The following is a 15,113-nucleotide window of genomic DNA, read 5'->3' as shown; positions in this document are numbered from 1 at the left end:
ATCTGCCTTTTGAAGCTGGACCACCTCTCAGGACAAAGCACAACAGTAAACCATACAACCAAGGCATCTGCAATGCCCTCACAAAAGGTTTCAACGGCGGCTAGTGGAAAAAAGCCACGCAAGCGAAGAGCCAATGTCTACGATTCTGTTGCAGGCAAGAGCCACATAACCATGCCGTGCAAAACGGATTCTGACTGTAAATACAGGCAATGTGACGCAAGCTGGTTTGATTGGGCATGTCACTGGCCCAAAGGCGGCCAAGAAACGTCTGCGACCGGACGAAGTCCTCTTCAAGCGTAAAAATGCACCGATCCGGTATGAAGAGGACGACTATTACCCAGCGCATAACCGTCTCTCGGCCCACCAACTGCCTAGGGGAGAACTTTCAACTTCGATCCATGCTTACATAACCCACATGTATGCCCAAGTCGACGCCCGTGGCCGAAACATACGATGGCGACACCTGGACGGAACTGTCTTGCTCGCCCTCGGCATTCTTCTAGAGGAAACAGCGCGCAGTGTCATTGGCGAGACTGGCGATCTGGCTTTCACCGAGGCTGACCAAGGCAACGGTCGTGGCAAGAGCAAGAGCAAGAGCAAGCCGACTTCGTCTGCCGTCAAAGAGCATGAGCCTGTTGATGCCACCAAGCAGTCGACAAAAGAGACGAACCGTGGCGTGCACGCCTCCTGGGCTTCATCAGCAGAAGACTCGACAAGCATCGCAGAAGAGACAGACTAGATAGATAGATTGCTGCCTGTCCATGCATGTTCGCGCCTGCCTTTTTCCCTTGCCCGAGCCAGCCAAGCGTGCCTTCCTCGTCTGGATGAGCGCATCTTCTTTTTTTTTGGCAGCACATCGTCTGCCACATCCAGTATCCCATCCCCCAATATTCATACTATCTCCAAGAAAAACAGTGAGCATGGTGAGTTCTACAACAACCACAGCATCTGCAACCCTGACATAGTCAAGGCACCTAAGATCCAGCCCAACCCCCAGAAAGTAGCTTCCATCTTGGCATGGTTTCACAAGACAGCACAGGCGCACAGTATCAAGGACCTTGAGAAGACGCTGCCTCAGGTGTCTTCCATCAACGGCATGCAAGTCAAAGACTATCTACAGGCACTTTCAGATGACAACAAAATCCGCGTCGAGAAGATTGGCAGCGGCAACTGGTACTGGAGCTTCCCAGCCGACGAGAAAAAGACAAAGAACACCACTCTCAAAAAGGCCCAAGAAGAGTACGACAAGGTCAGCGCAGCTGTGTCTGAGCTGCAGGAAAAAGTAGGAAATGCAGAAGCTGCTCGTACAGAGGACGAAGATATGCTCATGGAGCCTGGTTAGTGCAAACGCGTCCGCCGTGCCCCCATTACTGATGGACTCCAGGTGGCGATCGCAAGACTCTCATCGCAAAGCACGCCGACTTGATGAAGGAGGTGGAACAACTTCGCACAGACTTAGCCGCGTACAGCGAGTATGACCCAGTTGAGCTAGAGAAGAAAGAGAGTGAAGCACACAAGGCTCGCCTCGATGCCGAAAGATACACTGATCACATCTTGGCCATGCAGGGATGGTTCAAGACCATCACGGGCGGTGGTGGAGGACGAGGAGAGGATTTTCTTAATTTGCTAAAGATGCTATATGGTGATGAGTACGACAATGAGGAGGAAGGCTTGCGTGAGCTTTGATGACCTAGGCAAGGTTGTGGATTTCACGGCCATGTCGGATACACACTCTATACTAGACAGTCACCAATTGCTGCGGGCACCAGGATCAGGGTGTACTGTGTAAGTATCATTTTAGGGTGTATTGTGGAGGCAAGGACAAGGGAGTTCCACATGCGAAATCACCATCATGTCGACTCATTCACTGCGCCACAGTCTAGATATTTCTTGAGTCATGTTGGTGGCGCATGGGCCACTGTTTAGCTATCATTCGCTTGCGAGAGCGTCATCGTAATACCTTTAGTCTAAGAACACAAAACGCCCTGCTGTGAATAAGAGGCCTCGCCGGCCTGCCCTGTACTCATCGATTTGTCGCTGCTCTTCAACACTCTACTACCGCCTTACACATCGGGACTCTTCCAAAGACGCACCTTGCACGGCTCCCGCGATACCCCGCCATGGCTTCAACTGGTGCCCAAGAAACCTCGCAAGTTCCTGCAAGCGCACAACGGCGCGGTGGCAGAGGGCGCGGACGCGCAAGAGGTGCACATGGTGGCTCTGAAGAGAGACAGGATAATTTTGAGGCAAGAGGGCGCGGACGGGGTGGCAACCAAGGGCGAGGTCGAGGACGAGGCAACAGGGACGGCCCTGGTGGTCGCGGCGCATCTGCACAGGACAAGGGCAAAGCACCAGCGGTAGAAACACCAGAAAATGGTCCTGCACTCAGCAAGCCTGCACCGGCCCCCGCACAATCAGACGACGAAGATGCAGACGGAGAGGTGTGCTTCATCTGCGCATCGCCCGTCCAGCACTTGGCCATTGCTCCTTGCAACCACCGGACATGTCACATTTGCTCAATCCGCATGCGAGCGCTATACAAGACAAAAGCTTGCGCCCATTGCAGGACCGAATCCGACCACGTCATCCTTAGCGACGACGCTGAAAAGACGTATGAGGATTTTTCCAAGGCCGACTTTTTCAAGTCGGATGATACCCTAGGCATACACTTTGAGAATGCGGCAGTCTTTGAGGACACGCGATTGTTGCTGCAGTACAACTGCCCGGATAGCGAGTGCGACGTGGCATGCCTCGGATGGCCTGACCTGCACCGCCATGTAAAGACGGCACACGCCAAGATGATGTGGTATGTACTAGATGCGTAGTCCTCGCTCTGCACGGCTGTGCTTGGACTAACATGACGTAGTGATCTGTGTACACGAAACAAAAAGGTGTTCACCCATGAGCACGAACTCTTCACCCCGCAAGACCTGAAGAAGCACCAAAAGTTTGGCGATGACAATCCCGGCGCAATCGACCAGAGTGGCTTCAAAGGTCATCCCGAGTGCGGCTTTTGTAGACAGCGCTTCTATGGAGACGATGAGCTGTACGCACATTGCAGAGACAAGCACGAGCGCTGTCACATTTGCGATCGACGCGAAGGAGGCAGCAGGAAACAGCAATACTATGTCAATTACGATTCGCTCGAGATGCACTTTCGGAAAGACCACTTTTTATGTCCAGACCGCGAGTGCTTGGACAAGAAGTTTGTCGTGTTTGATTCAGAGATGGATCTCAAGGCACACCAGCTCGAGGTGCATCCCAACGGCCTATCCAAAGATGCATTGCGAGACGCGCGGAGGGTGGACATGTCTGGATTCCAGTTTCGAGCCCCGCATGAGCAAAGTGCAGGCAACGGCAGACGAGATGAGCGAAGGCGCGAAGGAGGCAGAGGACGTGGCAGGGGACGAGATCCGAATGCAGAGCCAGTTCCTGCCTCTTCTGTGCAGCCCCTGAGTAGAGCCGAACTCGCCTACCAGCGACAGATGGAAGCGCAGAATGCCCATTCAATCACCGGAAGAGCTTTTGGTGGGCAACTCTCGACTCCCACTCCTGGTGAGGCATTTGCAGCCAGACCACCCCCAACCGCTTCTGGACCTGCCGTAGTGACGGCTTCACGTCCAACTCCGGGAGCTACCAGCAACATTACTAACGGTATGAGCCAACTCAGCGTGGATGCGCAATCAGCCAGTTCCATTCCGCAAACCCCACAAGAGCAAGCCCGGTTGCTGCGTCACAACGCGGTTACTGAACGAGCTGCGAACATGCTTGGGCACAACGAAATCAAGCTACAAGAGTTCAGAGGGGCGGTATCAGCCTACCGCAATTCAAAAACATCGGCAGCACAGCTGATTGAAGGCTTCTTTGCACTGTTCGATGCGGATTCGAAAGAGATGGGAAAGCTCATCAAAGAGCTAGCCGACATTTTTGAGATTGCGCCGAAGCGAGAGGGACTACTCAAGGCATGGAACGATTGGAAGGCCATCAACGAGGACTATCCTTCGTTACCTGGCTCTGCTACTGAGCATGCTTTGAGCGGCGGGTCGGCGGCTCGAGGAGGGTCGCGGGTGCTGAAATTGAAAAGCTCAACAGCGCAGTCATCGCGCTCAACAGCCAACCAACAAGCCAGCTGGTCATCGGCATCGTCAAGCAATCCGTTTCCTGCATTGCCGACCCCTGCAAGTCGCATTGGAGCCAAGCCTGGACAAACACCATGGGCATCGTCTTCGTCTGCTGCAGGTAGCGCCCGGCCGTCAGCTTCATCTGCGCCCTCTCGCGGTGCAGCGCCATCATCGGCATCATCATCATCAAACGTGAGCAAGAAGGCCAGTCTGGCAGATGCATTCCCGGCGCTTCCAGCAGCGGCCAAACCGACAAGTACCATTTTCAGCCCAGGATACACTGGTAACGGGCTACGGCGAGACAACAGTGGGCGCAATACTCCAGTGGTGAATGCTTGGGGATCAGGGTCAGGTGCGAACAGTGGAACGTCGACACCAGCAGTTGAGGATGGCAGCGTAGCTGGAAAGAAGAAAGGCAACAAGGGTAAGAAACAGACGCTGTTTCAATGGGGCTAGAGGGTCAGTGAGCAAAAGCGGGGGCCTTGGGCATGCGGGGACGCTCGGTACATGGAGATGGGAGGGGACGCATAAGGGATGGTGCGCACACAAGTGCCGTAGTCATGGTAACACGGATGCAAGAAAAGCAATTAGGACGAAGAAGAAAAAGCCGCTGTGATGACGGCATGGAGCAGTGTGTAGAGGATGATGTGTGCATGCTGGTGAGGAGCGGTGAAAGAGGCCGGGGGGCGATGTGGAGAGAAGATGATGAAGAAGAGTGTGGAGATGGATGGGTGTGACGAGGGTAGCTGGGCGTGCAAAGGACAATGCAGACTGAGGCGAGTAAGGACTTGGGTTGGCAGGGAACAAGCACATGGACCGAGCAAGACGGGATGACCGAATGGGCGACGTTGGTTGCACGGTTTTGTTTTCGCGGAAGCGCCTCTTGGAGCAAAGAAAACCTGTTTTTGTTTGGCGCGACTGAGGTTGGTTGGAAAATGGAGTGAGTAGATGTGAGGATAGCAAACAGCAGCAGAAGCAGTGGTAGTGGTAGTGGTAGAAGTGGATGATGAGGATTTAAGCTATTTTTAGCGTGCTTTGTGTGTTGGCGACAGGTGTAGATGGAGCCGAGTCATGGGTTGCGGAGAAATACCTGTCGAGTACATGGTGGTTGCGTGAATAGTTCCCTGTCCACGCCTGGGCACTTGGAGGTGCCTTGGAAGAACGTTGAGGAAAGAAAGTGGGCATGCAGCAAGCAGCTCTGGCTAGTGCGAGCAATGCATAGGCGTGTGATGATGGTTGTAGATGATGCAGGCACCGCACAGGCACAGGCACAAGGGCGTGGGTGGGTGTGGTGTACTTGGGCCAAGTATGGAGTGGTTGATGCGATAGGCGGGCAGGCCATGATTGCATCCATGTAAGCGAGGCATCGAGGGCACTGGGATTGCAGGCCGGCGCGGGCAAGGCCATGGCCACCTGTATGCCGCAACGACCATGGCCTAGTGGCAGCAATGGCATTGGATGTGCGCACCATCAGAGGCCTTGCAGTCTGTGGGTACGCCGCACCTGGACCATGGTTCATGTGGTGACGAGCATGGACATGAGTCATGTACTACGGACAAGTCAACGCTTGGTTGGAGCCGCTTGCTATAAAACAAAACCCCCGGAGCGGTGTCGCCCTCTTGCTCCCTCGAATCTGCCAACCAGCCAGCCAGCCCACCCGCCAGCCAGCCAGCCATTGATCCCCAAACCCGGACCTGACCATCCCCGGCATCGCCAGCTCAGTGCAGTGCCCTCGTCGCCGTCGCCGTCGCCGTCGCCGTCGCCTGCTTCCAGGGCGCGACAGCAGCTACCATGGCCGCCAGCATGGCTCACTACCAAGGCCACCTCAGCAACCGCATCACGACTGGACGCGCCGAGACGGTTGGGCAGGCACAGTACCCGCCGCGGCGAGCAGAGCGCAAGTACAAGCTCGAGGTCGAGCAGCAGCCCATCCGAGCACGCATGTGTGGGTTTGGCGACAAGGACCGGCGGCCCATCACGCCTCCGCCGTGCATCCGGCTGGTGGTGCTAGACGAGATGGATCGCGAGCTCGACTTCAACGAGATCGACAGCACGTACTTTGTGCTCATGGTGGACCTGTGGAACGAGTCGGGCCAGTCGGCCGTCAACCTGGTGCGCCATAGCAGCGCGGCGCCCACCGTGTCCATCAGCAGCAGCACGACGACGTCGTACCCGCCCCCGCCCGAGCGCAGCCACTATGTCGCCACGACGATTCCGGGCTACGATGCACACTCGCAGGCCTACCGCCACCAGCAGCACCAGCACCAGCACCAGCACCAGCACATGCAGCCCCAGCCCATGGCCGCGGCGGGCTACGGCCCCGGCGCCCACACGGGCGTGGCGGTGCCGCCCTACTACCCGCCCACCCCCCAGCCTCCCACGCCCACGTACCAGCAGTACCCCGCCCCCGCCCCCGCCGCCCCTTATGGCCAAGCCCCCGCCCCCTCGGCCATGATCCCCGCCACGCCCATGAGCTCCAACCACACGCGCAACCTGATTGGCATGAACGCTGTCAACGCCTGCCGCCTCAACGACACCAAGAACAAGCCCGGCTTCTGGTTTGTCCTGCAGGACCTCAGCGTCCGCACAGAGGGCACCTTCCGCCTCAAGCTCTTCCTCTTCGACATTGGCGCCGGCGACGGCACAAACGCCACCGTCGCCGCAGACGGCCCCACGCGCGGCAAGGGCAAGTGCCTCGCCGTCAACTTCTCCGACCCCTTTACCGTCTACTCGGCAAAGAAGTTCCCCGGCGTCATCGAGAGCACGCCCCTGAGCAAGTGCTTTGCCCAGCAGGGCATCAAGATTCCCATCCGCAAAGACGGCCCCAAGCTGCCCAACCAAGCAGAGTATGATGCCGATGATTAATGCTGTAATTACTAGTCCGCTTTCGCTACGAATGAAACAAAATTTCCATTTTTCCAACAATAGACTTGACCTAGTTTAAACCACCAAAACATGATGGTTGAAAAGTAGATAGCTCATCATAGACTTATGATTACCACGTGACTATAATACATACCCTTTTTTATCCTTCCCATCTACGTTTCCCCACATACTTGTGATGGCTGTAGTCCTCTTGGCCCAGAACTTTCTGTCCTAGCTACCTACTCCATACCACCGTCTTCCAACCAACCTGGACTTCCACAGATTCATCGCTAAACATGAATTAAATAATATCCTAGTGCTGTAACTAAATAGTGCTTAGTTGTCCAACATTGTGACCCTCGACATATTACAACTACCATCATCCCTTTAGACTCAAAGAATGAGCTTCCAATCATGTTTCCTTACTAACAATGGTCTTTATTTCATCTTTGGAGTACATTGTAGAATATTTTTACAGATACATGATACGTTACATCCTAGACAAATCGTACCCTCATCATGGGCTGTGAAACCTCTATTCTATGAATTTTGTTAAAAAAAAAAAGAAACATCATCTACTCTATATGCTGGATGACAGTGCCATGTTCGCCTTTTTCCATAATGTACTCTGGCACAAGTGACCCTACAATTGGCTTCCTCGATTCTCGAACAAGCGAAAGAATTGAGCCACTTTCTTGAAACATCATCTCAAGCTCCTCCAGACTGCGACCCATGGTTTCTGGGTAAAGGAAGTAGATGATTGGAACAATTGAAGCAGAGACGGAAAGGAACACCAGATAGTACCGCCAGCCGATGGTTTCAATCGCCACAGGAGTAACCTAGAACATGTTAGAGTCAATTCTTGCCAAAACCGATGATTCTGCAGTACTAACCATGTTGACGACAAAGTTCCACAGCCAGTGATTCGCGGTTGATATACCTGCCATGCGAATCCTAAGTCTTGTTGGAGCGACCTCAGTACAGTATAAGAAGTTTGCTCCAGAAAAGCCAATAGGTATAAAGAAATTAAACAAAAAGATAAAGAACGCTGAAGCAATCTGTGCCGAGTAGTTGCTCTTTGGGAAGCTAGAGGCAATAGCAAGGGCCATCATACACGAGGCCATTCCACAACCACTAAACATGAACAGCTTGCGGCGACCAAATCGATCAATCGTAAAGTAGGCAACAAAACAAGAGAGAAACTTCCAGGTAAGAGCTCCTCCTGACAAGATGCGAGACATCTCACTGTCCATTCCCAGGCCTTGTTGAAAGATAATCTGTCACGGTTATGTTAGTCAAGCCAATGCAAACCAGTCCGAGTGCCATGTACATACCGTAGAATACGTCGATATAAGATTAGATCCACACATTTGTTGTGCAAATTGTAGAAAGATACACAACGAAAACCGGTAGAACAATCTATCCTTGCCCATGGTGAAGATGTCGCTTATCTTAGCCCGGGCCTTGGTCTCCTCTAACGCGAGTTCAATACCGTTGATCTCGTCACTAATGACGGGATCGCTAGAGTCAAGTCCCTCGAAAGCGGACATGCTCGCGCGCGCCTCTTCGTATCGAGATTGTTTGCAAAGCCACCGTGGGGATTCCGGAATCGCAAAGATGGCAGCCATAGGCACGATTGAGATCAGAGTCGGGATAGCGAGCGGGATGCGCCATTGTAGAGGGAGATTGTCCTTGATCTCGAAAAATCCAAGGTTAATCCACGCCTCAAGCATGTAGCCCCCAAGGATACAGACGCCATCGAAAACAACGTGTTTGCCGCGGTTCGCCGTCGTCGAGCATTCCGACTGCCAAACAGGAACTGTTGCGCTCATTCCTCCAACACCCCATCCTAGAATGACTCTTCCAACAACGAATTGCGCAATATGAAAGCTGGTGCATTGAAGTATTTCCCCTAATAGTGTTAAGAAGGCGGCCGCAAATATAATCTTGCGATGTCCATATTTATCCGCACACCAAGAGCAGGATAGAGCCCCAAAGAGGGCGCCGAGTGTAAACGATGCCACCACAGCACCCTGCCTTGTTGACTTCTGGCTCTTCTCAGCACCGTGAGCATCGACTGTATCAATCTCGGGGAAATTATGGTTCCAATCACGAAGCGATAGGAGGCCACCAACACCTGATTGGTTGTAGCCAAAAAGCACAAAAGCTGGCATGACTACAAGCAGCAGCTGAGCTAGCCGTAGTTGTTTTCCGGAGAGCCCCATACTGTCTCTGCCTCCCTGGTGGCGTACTGTCGAACGTTCCTTTGATTAGGTCGAGAGATTCAACGTGTCGGATGGTGAGCTGGGGGACACACAGGCAAGGTCGGTCTGGGAAGGTGACTGAAATGAAATCTGCGAACGGCGTCTTATTTGTATTTCAATCGGTGCGATTAGAAATGCACCCGTCCAAGAAGCTGTGGGGAAATGTTGGGGCAGATTGAGATCCCCACTGTAGGACACCGAAAGATCCGGGGAATGAGAACAGGTGCCCTGCCAACAGTACAGATTTGCAACCCGCAAGCGGCCGATAATGGCATCTATTCGGACCAAATCTCAAGCTCACCAAGCCTCACCAAGCCTAGAGGCAAGAGTGCTAAGACATTTGATACATACTTGGGTCTCCGACCCGCGGGTACGGCATCATGTCGAGTCCACGGGAATCCCGCGGATTTACCCGCGGGAAGTCGATAAGAAAACCCACGGGAAAGCCCACGGGAAAGCCCTCAATGCGTCGGGTATTGATACATAATCGGTTAGTACAAGTCGGAAAACTTGCCATATTAGGAGACAGATCCGGCGAGCCCTGCGAACCATCGCCAACAACGCAGATGCGACTAGTATCTGCCCCAGTTTAAATGCATCGAATTTCTTAGGCCGTTTTTTTTGGTGGATTTCTTCTCCGTGACATGATGTCTCGTTGCCTTGTCAAGACCACCTGGGTGGGGTTCCAACCTATATGAGATTTCATCTTCGTTTCCTCCCCCAAAAACTTCATGTCCGATTTACAGCTCGCTTGTCGCTGTTCAAAGGCCAGCTCTCGCGGAATCGAAATGGCCGGATATCTCAGGCAAGCGAAAGGGCTAGTTTCTTAACGTTTTACTACTTAATTAACTTAATACGTAGCTGTACCTTTGTATATAAGGTCTAACTCTCTAAAACCTTAGATATCTAATAAACTTATATAGCGCTTAATTTTATTTATTATATATATATTTTTAAACGTTATTGTTGTACTAATATTTAGCGTTCAAAGTGGCTACTTTTGGTGGTGGTTTGGTGTTGTCCGGCTATTTTAGTTCCGCCAGAGGCCAGCACGTTGAAGACTAGAGTCGTTTTTTTCTTCCTTGTGGCTAGTTTGAACCCTAAAGCATCTTGAATCGAACTGGTGCTTCCATGGGATGTCTATAAAAAAATGATGTGGACCCCAATCGATAACCAACAGTTTGACAACATTCATAAGAGGCGATGAGAAATTAAGGATTGAATCTCTTCTACTCCACTCTATAACACTCTGATCCCCTTTGTGGGTGGAGCCTAAGTAGTAACAACTATCAGTCTTGTCGTTGTCTAGACCACGAAACGTCGCAACGCACAATGTCTCGTCTCTTTCACCGCTCGTTGAACTCTCAGCAGTAGTCGCCATTATTGCATCAAATTTTGGTCCAAAAGCATCCCCAATCCTTAAGAGCCCTCCAACTCCATCAGCCGAGGTGCAAGGAGCTGCCACTAGCATTCTCGCTGCTACCGTCGATGCTTCCAAGCATGTATTGCCAATTCTCTTAGGTTACTTTTGCTCCTTCCTGACTTCCAATATGGGTGGTTCATTGACGTATTTAGAGTTCTAAATTTGTTTGGTATATCACCATACTCTTTGGCATGGCTTGCATCGTGACCACAATAATCGCTCGAGATGTAAGACCTCAAGCCACTACAGGCCATGTTCATCGTGGACAAGGTCATAGCAATCGTCCTAGTTGGCTGACTTGACTGCTCTGACTCATGGTGGAGAAGCCCGAGGAAAAACCAGTCAAGTCAAGAGAAACGAGCGAGCTCTCATCGAGATTAACGATGACTTGTAGACAGTAGGGTACTGTTTGAACTTTGCATTAACAACAACTCCCTCATGCACAGAAAGAGGCCCGTGCCCTCGACCATCACGCCGTGTGTTCGGCCCGATGACTTTGTAGTCATACAGAGTCACGTAAAAGGTCAAACTCTGCCGGCACTTGCATGTATATTTTGGCTAGCGCAGCCGAGAAGCGAGAGCGCTACATAGGTAAAACTGGATCTTATGCGAGATTAACTTCTTGTTACCTTGCTGTTATTTGCATCCAAATAATTCACTTTGAACTAAGAAACTATAGATCCTACAAGGAGCAGCTTGCACGCTAGTAGTCTCTTTATATATTTTATAAGCTGTTTCTACTATAGAGGAGTAAGTAGTAACAAGTTTTTAGCGACGGCTTCACGGGACTGGCGTTGGCGGCGGTATTGGCGCGTCAAAGTTGGTATCGCAATACTATACTCTTTTGCGACTGCGCGGTAAAGACGGTAACCTTCTACGTCTTATAAATAAATTCATCGTATTTTTTTTTAAAAAAATTGCTATCATTACGGTGGATTAATCACGTGTTGATTTTGGAAGGTTGCTCTTTTAATAATGCAGTTGGTGCTGTAGCTAACCAGAGACCGGGTGCATGCACTAACCACCTACGTACACTAAGCCCTAACTACATAGCTGTACACAGAATCCAGGTGCTCGGCTCCACCAGAATCCATTTCTTCCGCTGCTCTCATCTAACCAGTCAACGCAAGATCTTTCTCAGATTCTTTCGCAACGAATACAAATTGTCTTAAAGGTTTACACATCCCATACGTATCGAGATAGACACAGTGCTCATCTGTATTCACGAAAAGTCACTAATATTCTTAATACCCTACTAATAACGCTAATCACACCGCAATGCAGCTATTCCTCTCTAACACTTGTTCCAGATACACTGAGGGCAGTTGGTGAAGCAGTATCCACCGCAGCCAGCTTGTCCATTAGGGCACGTGCAGCAAGTGCCGCGTGCCTCTAGGCCAGCAATGATGAGAGCATCCGCCTCGGCATGTGGGTTTGGGACTGCCGTTGCTGCCACCACAGCAGTGAAGGCCAAAGCGAGGATAGTAGAGAGTCTCATCTTACTAGATAACCTGTAGTAAGATTAACGACTTTTACTAGACGGCGAGAGAGAGGGAAGGACATACCTAGCTTTATTGAGAAGTTGGTAATAAAGGTTTGGTGGAAGGCTGTATGCCTGTGTCAGGGGATAGATAAGTTTCTGCAAATACAGTAGAAAAGAGAAAAAGCGAAGGGTTCTTAATTTTGTAGATGTTCAGCTCTATGATAAGGTGGTTATGCAGTAGTGAAGAAGCATTAGAGTAAAGTCAATCAACATTCTTATATATTTTCTAATACGATAGTTCGCTTTCCAAAGCATGTTTTACGGTACAAGCGCTTGCCTATCATATAAGCACTTGTATCTACTAGGACTAGTAAAACAATAATTAGCCTTAGCTACAGTAATAGAATTTCAATGAAATTGTCCGTGCAAAACACAGCCCTATCACATCAACGATAACAAATACCTCAACGATAACAAATACCTCAACGATAATAAATACCTCAACGATAATCATTACGTCAATTATACCCAGGTATACGGTTCGAGAAAGCCTGTCATTCCAAAACTAAACACTGTTAGGCTTAGCTACGGTATTCTTAGATGGACGAAGAACCGGGTATCAACGTAACAGCAACCTAAATCTAGCAATAAAAACGCAAAACGCAACCGCGCAACCGAACAGGCCCTAATTAAGCACAACAAAATCAAAGTACCTTTCCGGAAAGTCAAAATAGAGGGCCATGTTAGCGATATGCAGCTGCGCTAGCGCCTTACAGAATAGCGGATTGGCCTCGGCCATGTAGAAGCCCGTTAGTAGTCTTTGAGTCTCGAGCCGGCCATCGTGGTCTTTGCCATTGCTGCTGCTGATGCTCTGGTGGTGATTATCGCTAGCTCTCGTGTCGTCCAGGTGGCGGCGGGTGTCGGCACATAGCTTTAGGCTCAGGAGACGGGTTTCGACGGCGGCAAGCAGGTAGGATAACCTAGTGCTGTAGCGCTGGGCGCCGACACACACGGGTTTCCAGATCCCTATCCACCAGTCCCAAACGGTAAGCATGCTTCTTAGGTAGTAAAGCAAATCTATCTCGAGATGTCGTCCAAGCGGGAGATTGCGCCATTACAGAGTACTGAGGCGGCTCGGCAGGCGCCGGAGCGGCAAAGGTTACAGGGCACCCCCATAAGACAGGGGTCGGCATTAGCGGGCCTAGCCGATACACTGGCGGTATTATTAGTATCTTTCGGTAATATGGGCGTACCATATCGCTTGACCTTTTTCTCTCTGTTTGCTATATAGCGTATCAGATCAATTATCTCAGAAAAGAATGGCAGGCTACACCCCAACCTGCCAGAATTGGGCGTACCATATAAATCACGAGACCTAGTTCCGGCCTTTCGGGAACATATTTGTGAAACAAAATTTTAGGATTTATTAGAACTAGTTATGCAGATATTCAAATTAGCAACGACGCGTAAGCGCCTATTCTTAGCTCTACCCATCAACACTATCATATCAACCCGCCTATTGATATCGTCACGCAGCGTCTACATAAGCAAATCGCTACATAGTCTATAACGCCGTTCTATCTCTAGCCTATTAAACACCCAGCGCTTAACTATAAAACTAAAGCACTATACCTATTTATGCCTCACTCTTACTTAACTAAAGCCTCTCTAAATAAACGTAAGCTGAAGTATCAACTACGCAGACAACAACGGAGCTTTATTGTCTTGTGCCTGCCTTTTAGCAGCGTGGTAGGCGCGTGTACGTGTAGCTGCTTGCTCGGCTCCGCTAGGTGCCCTCCCTGACATTTCCCTCTCTATATAGGTAGAAATATTGCACTTTTAAGGGGTTGCGCGTAATAGAAGCTTACACTTTCAAGGTTATATTATAGCACTTCTAAGGTAAGATAACCTACGCACGGGCCAATTTTTAATCATTTTTGATGACGAAGTCTCTAACCTAATATATATAGAGTTAGACGAAGTGCTTTTACTCTTATCAAAGGATAAGTAGAGTATGGAGTGGAAGGAGATATACAAACGTTTTCCAGATCGGACGCCTGGCGCAGTGCAAGTGCGCTACTATATGTTGCACAAGGACTGATAATGGTATTGTGCAATAGCTCGAGTAGGGGCTTGGTGAGACAATTGTGAACAATCGCGCAAGCTTGAGGAACTTCCGACCGGATAGAAACTTCGAGAATAGCCCGTTTGCCATACTCGCACAGAAACATCAACATCCCGCGACCTACCTACCTCCCCCATCACCCCTCGTGACGCGCATCTCGAACACATCCGCCCGCTGGAGCGCAAGCTCGCCAGCTGCGCCCATGGCCACCGCACGGCGCAACCCCAGCCACGAGAAGCGCCAGCCAGTTGGACGTTGTACCTGGGCAAAGCGCACCTGTCAACAGTTCAAACCATCTGTTCGACTTAAATTTCATGTCAACAGTCTCTGGTGCATGTTGCGAGCTGTGTATTTGGTGATCGGCTCCACCTTGTCGTCGAACCAGTTCGTCTTCCAGCTTTGGCTTTCTTCGAGCGCTGGCCATCTTGCACACGGAGGCATAGGGTATACTCGCGCTGCGAGGTTATGGAAAGGTGAGCGATAATGGAACCCTGTCAGCGTGGCAGCGTACGAAGTATCGGTGGGGTTGCGTGTGCAAGTGGCAGATCGCTTCGTCCATGATCTGCTTGCACGGTGTGTCGGTGGCTGCATGCCATGGTGCGCACCGTACGTGAAGCTGCAGTACCGAAAGAGACCGTACTGCTGAATGTAGTCCGTCGCGCCAGACATAGTCGTAGACGAGGTCGCGCACCTTGCGCAGTAGGTGGGTAAAGAATGGCGCATTGCAGGGCGTCTGTCTAGCGCCAGAGGGTTAGTAGAGGTCACCGGCGAGCGAGGGAGGTTAGGATTATGTGACGGCGCGTGAACGCCCATACCGGATGTTTGCGCAGGC

At 51.0% G+C, this 15,113-nt stretch overlaps 8 protein-coding genes across 8 annotated transcripts; 4 read left to right on the top strand and 4 right to left on the bottom strand.

Moving 5' to 3' along the window:
- Positions 1-37: 37 nt before the first annotated feature.
- Positions 38-805, top strand: PSV08DRAFT_321627 (uncharacterized protein). Its single transcript, XM_014217663.2, has 2 exons — positions 38-154; positions 207-805. The coding sequence occupies exons 1-2, from the start codon at positions 73-75 to the stop codon at positions 737-739; spliced, it is 615 nt and encodes a 204-aa protein (XP_014073138.1). The 5' UTR covers positions 38-72; the 3' UTR covers positions 740-805.
- PSV08DRAFT_228405 (Mnd1 family-domain-containing protein) lies at positions 795-1,967 on the top strand. The gene is made up of 3 exons (XM_014217675.1): positions 795-923; positions 971-1,337; positions 1,385-1,967. Exons 1-3 carry the CDS (start codon positions 825-827, stop codon positions 1,684-1,686), a joined length of 768 nt encoding a protein of 255 aa, XP_014073150.1. The 5' UTR covers positions 795-824; the 3' UTR covers positions 1,687-1,967.
- A 2-nt stretch (positions 1,968-1,969) lies between these two features.
- On the top strand, positions 1,970-4,643 carry PSV08DRAFT_10413 (uncharacterized protein). The gene is made up of 2 exons (XM_014217662.2): positions 1,970-2,806; positions 2,867-4,643. The coding sequence occupies exons 1-2, from the start codon at positions 2,121-2,123 to the stop codon at positions 4,575-4,577; spliced, it is 2,397 nt and encodes a 798-aa protein (XP_014073137.1). The 5' UTR covers positions 1,970-2,120; the 3' UTR covers positions 4,578-4,643.
- Positions 4,644-6,079: 1,436 nt separating this feature from the next.
- On the top strand, positions 6,080-7,154 carry PSV08DRAFT_321606 (velvet factor; the record flags this gene model as incomplete). The annotated part of the gene is made up of 1 exon (XM_014217636.2): positions 6,080-7,154. A coding segment is annotated over exon 1 (845 nt), but the record flags the coding sequence as incomplete, so codon positions are not given.
- A 407-nt stretch (positions 7,155-7,561) lies between these two features.
- Positions 7,562-9,211, bottom strand: PSV08DRAFT_373218 (general substrate transporter; the record flags this gene model as incomplete). The annotated part of the gene is made up of 3 exons (XM_014217632.1): positions 7,562-7,825; positions 7,880-8,263; positions 8,321-9,211. The coding sequence occupies 3 exons, from the start codon at positions 9,209-9,211 to the stop codon at positions 7,562-7,564; spliced, it is 1,539 nt and encodes a 512-aa protein (XP_014073107.1).
- Positions 9,212-11,870: 2,659 nt separating this feature from the next.
- PSV08DRAFT_404092 (uncharacterized protein) lies at positions 11,871-12,670 on the bottom strand (the record flags this gene model as incomplete). The annotated part of the gene is made up of 3 exons (XM_066093670.1): positions 11,871-12,184; positions 12,239-12,312; positions 12,620-12,670. The coding sequence occupies 3 exons, from the start codon at positions 12,668-12,670 to the stop codon at positions 11,968-11,970; spliced, it is 342 nt and encodes a 113-aa protein (XP_065948561.1). The 3' UTR covers positions 11,871-11,967.
- A 171-nt stretch (positions 12,671-12,841) lies between these two features.
- Positions 12,842-13,210, bottom strand: PSV08DRAFT_354443 (uncharacterized protein; the record flags this gene model as incomplete). Its single annotated transcript, XM_014216971.2, has 1 exon — positions 12,842-13,210. The coding sequence occupies one exon, from the start codon at positions 13,208-13,210 to the stop codon at positions 12,842-12,844; it is 369 nt and encodes a 122-aa protein (XP_014072446.2).
- A 1,383-nt stretch (positions 13,211-14,593) lies between these two features.
- Positions 14,594-14,950, bottom strand: PSV08DRAFT_364626 (uncharacterized protein; the record flags this gene model as incomplete). Its single annotated transcript, XM_014217661.2, has 1 exon — positions 14,594-14,950. One exon carries the CDS (start codon positions 14,948-14,950, stop codon positions 14,594-14,596), a length of 357 nt encoding a protein of 118 aa, XP_014073136.2.
- Positions 14,951-15,113: the final 163 nt, after the last annotated feature.

Source organism: Bipolaris maydis (assembly GCF_028858645.1).
Source record: "Bipolaris maydis strain C4 unplaced genomic scaffold PSV08scaffold_12, whole genome shotgun sequence".
NCBI lineage: Eukaryota > Fungi > Ascomycota > Dothideomycetes > Pleosporales > Pleosporaceae > Bipolaris > Bipolaris maydis.
Note: the sequence above shows the minus strand (reverse complement) of the source record. Positions and strands in the feature narration are given on the sequence as shown.